Raw genomic sequence first — 6,459 nt, forward strand, 5'->3', positions numbered from 1 at the left:
ATGTTTCTGCTGTCGGTCTGAAAGGCGGGAATGCAGGGTTCAAAGTCATCTCGACTCAGCGGTGCTGGATCTTCTGAGGAAAGTTGAAATTCGCGCTTGCGAATAGTGACAGTAAGCTTTTAAAGTGACATACAGCTCGGTAGTGACTTCGGCTCTTTTTTGTAGTGACTTCGCTCAGCGATTCTTTGCCCGGTTGCCTCTTATATGTATCCCGCCCTCGTCGCCAGTGTTGTGGAGCGGCGGAATAACCTGAGGCGAACACGGAGAGAACTTCAGCTTTTACTTTATTGTAACAATAAAGGGTTGCCGCAGCTGCCGCGCTAACAAGGCAGCCAGCTGGCGGACAACAGTTGATGCCGTTTGACAGCTCCCTTTTATAGCTGGCTGTCAAACAGCATCAGCCAATAGGAACGGCCCGTGTTCCCGCTGGAAACACGGACCGGAGTGAAGACTTCAGCTCAGTCTTTTCCAAACGCCACAGGAAGATATTTGAGTTTCTCTTATCAGGACTAAATGCCCACAAGGCGTTAGCTTAAAGTGTGTAATGGTCTGTGGAAAAGACTTTGAGGGATTTGGCAAGGAGACACTGCCAAGGGAAAGATCAGAGATGAGACAGTTTAGTCTACAGATTAATAGTGGATGGGACAAGTGATTCAGAAGGGGCCATCCTTAGTTTGTTGGACTATAAAGAAAATGGGATAGCTGAGAACAGCACTGTACTGTACTGATTCCTATCTGGTTTATCCGATGAGGCTGGGTCTACTCTACATCTTGCAAGTACACAATTACAATCCCTTCTCATCTCCTTTAGAAAGTCTTCCTTGATTATCTCTTTTAGAGTCATGGATTATTCTGTGTGGCCTCCTTGATATTGACCTCATTGGGGTTAACCAGGTAGGAATCACAACCAGTTGAGCTAATTTTAGTTTATTGTAAAGCTATGTTGACTGAATCATGCATGTCTGAAAGTACAATTCTTCCCATTTTTCTTCCCAAGAAACTAGAGAGGGTCTATTCAGAGCCTTTTGCTCTGCACACTATCCATATGTGGGCTGTGCTGTCTCTTATCAAACTGTTCCCTTAGTAGACCTCTTTGCCCTGACTTCAGAGGTATTTCCCACATACTATTACAGAGTATGTGATTTTCATAATATGGTATTTTGCTATAATCTATTAGTAGAGATGCAGAACAATGGCCCTCTACATATTGCTGATCTATAGGATCCTGGATTTTCATCTCAGAATAGGTAGAGCGATTTAGTTCATTAAGGATTGGGAGCTGCAGCTTCCCCATCCTCAAATCATGTTTCTTTAAATAAATGAGTTAAACTTACTATGATTCTTAAAATATGGTGCTAGTTTTTATTAATGTGCTGATGCTGAAGAAAAAATGTTCTTAAAGCATTGGTTATGTATGTGCTTCGCTTAGTAGCACATTGACTAAAAGGTTTCTTAAGTAGTCTTCTGCGCCTAGCAATTTTCAAACAGTTTTTTAGGAGACAAAAGGTCTCCTAAAGCCACTGAAAAACTGGTGATTATCATTTTTCAACTATAATACATAATATGCTCCTTTCATGCAATAAGATTTTTTTAGTAACGTAAGTAGAAGGTTGCAACTTTTATTCCTGGGTAATTCAATTCCTCCAACATCCTCTGCAGAAGTAACTTCCAACAAGGGTGCTTTGACTTGTCGTTTGTGCATTTTTTATTTGAGCAAGGTAAAAGTAGCTGCTGAAGTGACACGGTATGAAACAGGCTCTCACTTAACCTGCCCCTGGGCTGCACAGTTGGTCTGGCAAGGACTGAATAAGCAACTTGGCATACACCGTGTGTTCTGCCCCTAACCTGGTTCCAAGAGAGCAAACACAAAACAAAGGCAGCAGCACAACCTTTTAATGTTTCATCTATGAATCCTGTTTCTTCACAGATAAAAGGCTGCTTCCAACTAATTAGCTCCAACAAAAAAGAGCCTTGCCAAGGTTTTGCAAGGCTGCCAAAAAAGAACAGATAAGAAATAGTTTACAACACAAGAGTCTTCAAATACCAACCGTAATGTCCACGAGGCTGAGTTTCAAAACGTCTTTGCTTCCTACAAAGACCATTCGCTTCACAGCTGCCTTTTATCTTCTTGAAGGAGGGGCCATTACCTTGCAGCCTTACTCCCGAGTCACCCGTGCTGTTGTAGCTGCTCTTTCCTGCGAACAGTCCTGCGCGCACACGCACTTGGCACAGACTCCTTGGGAACCTCCCCCTCACTGCTGCCAGCCCCCACAATCTGTGAAGGCAGCAATCCACTCCCTAATGGTTCTGAGTCCTCGCTCTCCTCAGCCGTCCGCACCTGCTGCCGGCTAACTACAACACCGTGGGGAAAACTTCACCTCTTCCATAGCAAGATATGATCAGTTTTGTGTCAACTAGCCATGAGATTCAGTAAGCTTCTCCCAGGCTCAAAGTTCACATTAGATTTCCTTTTACCCAAATACAGCATTACAAGCTACTCTCAAAATGCTCAGGACTGTGTGTGCATATGCATGTGTAACAAGCACAGGCTACCCTTGGCTGGTTTTTGCCAGTGAAGTAGGGAAGATCAATCCTCATCCTGAAAGTCTCATATGACCCCCCTCCCATCATCACTCCAGCCCTTTTGCCATTCAAATTTGGTAGCCAAACACTGACATTTGGTGATGCAAACCAACAAATGAAAATCTAACATTAAGCAAAATAACACTGCTAATGGCAGCATTTAATGCATTTTACTTATTTAATATCTATTTGTTTGCTTATTTACAGGGCTTATGTGTTACTGCACTTGAATTTATCTCTGTGGCTTACATACCTTATTATGTAAATGTGATTAAAAAGTACACAATAAATCACAAATAACTATACAACAGTTCATTTAGTGACCGTTCAAAGCTACAACAGCACTTAAGAAAAATGACTAATGACCATTTTCACACTTATGACCAGTGCAGCATCCCCATGTTCACGTGGTCAAAATTCAAATTCTTGGCAATTGGCTCATATTTATGAAAGTTGCAGTGTACTTGGGGGTCAGCAAAGTCAAAGGGGAAGCCAGATTTACTTAACAATCAGATTACTAACTTATCAACTGCGTGATTCACTTAACAACTGTGGCAAGAAAAGTCGTAAAACGGGGCAAAATTGACTTAATGTCTCATTTAACAACAGAAAATTGGGCTCAATTGTGGTCATATGTTGAGGATTACCTGTATAATATAAAATATAGTGCCAGAGATAACACTCTAGTTCAAACTCCAGATTACAGGAGTAATCACAACATTTCTAATCTCCCCAGCCTGTTTTAGTGGCCTTTCTAAAACCAGCATAGGAAGAGCAGCAATAGCAGCAATTTCCAAAGCATCAGTCCTTGCTGAATTTGAGATGTTAAAAAAAGTGTAGTATGTTTCAGTACAAAAACCTGTTGAACAAAGTAGCTGGGATTTGTTGGCTTCAGTGCAGATTCTGGCTGATATTTTGGCTTTGCTTCCTGATTTTAAATCAGGCAATTTTTTTAAAAAAATTACATTTTGAGACTTGAAAAGTAATTAAAAATAATAGTAACTTGCAAAAACAAGCATTGCTTCAAAAATGTCACATATCAGTATCACCACATTTCCCAATTTGTTTGAAAATGACAACTTTGGGAGTGCCAGGACCAAAGGCTTCAAATGGCTTTATTCAGAGATGGGATGTCAAATGCGATGTTTTCCCCATTGTGGCGGGGAAAAAAGCTGTAGCTGCAGATAACCAGGAAGCAATAGCTGATCTTGACAAATTTGGATTTAGTTATTTGCTTGACTAAGACATTATCAGGAAATCTCAAATTGCAGCTTGGATTGAAAAGTCTGAGAAATATCCAGGAAGAAGGCAATACCAGACTACTTCTGTGTTATTTTAATAAAATTATAGGGCTGATCCATAAAGGCATCAGGAGATGAACTCTTCTTCAGGAAGATTTTACCAACCCTAAAATCTTTGGGAAGTCTTATCTGGTGCCATTTGCTGAAGATGTGAAATTAAAATTAACAGCCTGTCCAGTGTAGTGAGACCATCCAAAGAAAATGGCTCAAAGATCTTGCAGTCATTAAAGCTGCGGTGAAAACTAGATGGGAAGGATGAAAGTTATACAGGAAATCCTTGACTTACAACCACAATTGAGCCCAAAATTTATATTGCTAAACAAAACAGTTAAGTGAGTTTTGCCCCATTTTATGACCTTTCTTGCCACAGTTGCTAAGTGAATCATTGTAGTAGTTAAATTAGTAACATGGTTGTAAAGTGAATCTGGCTTCCCCATTGGCTTTGCTTGTCAGAAGATCACAAAAAGGTGATCACATGACCCCTGGACACTGCAACTGTCATATATATGAGTCAGTTGCCAAGTGCCCAAATTTTGACCATGTGACCATGCGGATGCTGCAACAGTGTGGAAAAATGGTCATAAATCACTTTTTTGAGTGCTGTTGTAACTTCAAATGGTCACTAAATGAATGGTAAATGAAGTCGAGGACCACCTGTCATCCAAGCCCTCAAATGGTGAAATATGGTAATAGTGGAAACAGTTCATTTTGTAAGGCTGCTGAGGCCAATGTCAATAGTCACACAGATCAGTGGGAACTAATTGCTATGTATTGCATGAGGGAGGGAAAGGTTAAACCAGTCATGGTGAAATTGTCTCTTCATGCGGGAGTATCTTGTGTTTAAAAATCCCAAGCATGATGGATAATCACAGGCTGTAAGGATATCTAGTTTGATACTTAATTTTAGAGAACTTCTTAATTTTCTTAGAGTAGTTTTTAAACAATTTTTAAGTGAAAAACAGAGCATCCGCAGTGGGAATCAAGATGGTAGTGAGACTGTCCAATCAAATTCCTGCCCCTTCTTATACGCATGTGGCACATAATAAACAAAGGCTAGGGCCTCCATTTATTGAGGCCATTATCTTGACTTTTTCATTCCTACCTGGATGCCCCTGAAAGTGATTTACATTGGTTAGACAAATGTTTTTCAACTTGGCAACTTTAAGATGCTATTTCTGGCTGGGAAGTTCTGGAAATTGAATTCCACACTTCTTAAAGTTGTCAATTTGAAAAACACTGTTTTAGTGTATATAGCTTAGAAAACATTAACACGAAGGCTGCATTACAGGCCAATCACTAATACAGATGCAATTGTTGGCAGTGGTCCTGTTCTGATATTTCATGTTGTTTAGTTCTAAGCTTTAACTTTGATTTCTCTCTCTTGATTTTAGGCCAGCTGGTTTGGAAAAAAATGGGGGTGACCTTTCTACGTTGAATGAAGTTGGTTACCAGCTACGGATCTGAGAAAACCAGAGGCCAAACCACGTGGCTTCTGGAGAGTTTCTTGCCGCACTTTACCTTGTGATACGTGGGGGGTGGGGGTGGGGAGCTATGACTATTTATTATGAACGTGTAAGGTTTTTATTTATGATTTCACCAGGAAAGTAGGAATCCTAGAAGTGACTATGGTGGTATTTTTGTTTTTGTTTTTTTTATTTTTCAATTCGGGAAGTGGAATCAAGGAAAAGAGAAATTAGAAACCGTCTTCAGCTCTGATAATACTGTTAATCTCCATCAAGTTGAAAAATGTGTGTTGGGGGGTGATACTAATGTGGCTTGGTTTTCTTTTGAAAGGAAATTACTGTTTCTGTGGTGGTTCTTTTCTGTTGGCTTGGAGCATCGTGTGGTGTTGTAGGAATTAGAAAATGCTGGAAGTATTTTTCTCCATGGTATTTAAAAATGCTGGGCGGGGGTGTGTGGTAATTGCATTCAGAAAAAGGCATGGCCTGGCATCAACTTTGATTGTCTGAGTCCCATTGAAAAGAATGAAGTTTGCAACTCTACGATCTCTTTCAGTGGAGCTTGACATAACAGAAATTGCTGTCGGACCTCATTTAATGTGACATTCAGCAATAAAATAGCAAGAGTTTATGTGGTTGGGGTTTCTTTTTCCCCCCTCTTCTTCAAAATATCAACATTACCTCAAGAATCTTTACTACAAATATGCAAAACTAACAGTATTTTGATTTTGTAATGGATTTGTACTGTGTTCCCAGTTTTTCTGGTAGCAGAGCCCATCCCTTCTGCCTTATGTGCATGTGTACAGTGAAGGAATTTCAAGTATTATGATAAGGAGGTGTTTCTTTAAAAGCACTGAAGCCTTTTGTTAAGGATTGAACAAACTGTTGAAGTTAATGGTCTACCTTAAAAAACAACAACCCAGATTTAATAATGATTTCAAAAGAAGCAAATAGCTAACCTTTTGCAGTATTTTTGTCACATAGTCTTAATCTCATGGTCAAAGCACAAATGGTTCTGGTGTGACTCCATGTGGTCTTGTGTATAAAAGAAGCCCAGAGTCTGCCAGTACTAATCCTGTTTTCTGTATGTCACTGGTGCTTCACATGTGTGATAG

The 6,459-nt window shown here is 40.0% G+C and overlaps 1 protein-coding gene across 2 annotated transcripts in view; it reads left to right on the forward strand.

Moving 5' to 3' along the window:
- Positions 1-6,239, forward strand: part of VASH2 (vasohibin 2) — a 36,577-nt gene extending 30,338 nt beyond the window's left edge. For both annotated transcript variants that reach the window (XM_026682861.2, XM_026682871.2), the window contains one exon: positions 5,276-6,239. In XM_026682861.2, the coding sequence (XP_026538646.2) occupies positions 5,276-5,348 (73 nt within the window). In that variant the 3' untranslated portion in view covers positions 5,349-6,239. The remainder of the gene's footprint in view (positions 1-5,275) is intronic.
- Positions 6,240-6,459: the final 220 nt, after the last annotated feature.

The sequence above is a fragment of the Notechis scutatus genome, chromosome 1 (assembly GCF_049901735.1).
Source record: "Notechis scutatus isolate UNSWTSFEM ecotype Mainland chromosome 1, rNotScu1.2, whole genome shotgun sequence".
NCBI classification, from domain to species: Eukaryota; Metazoa; Chordata; class Lepidosauria; order Squamata; family Elapidae; genus Notechis; species Notechis scutatus.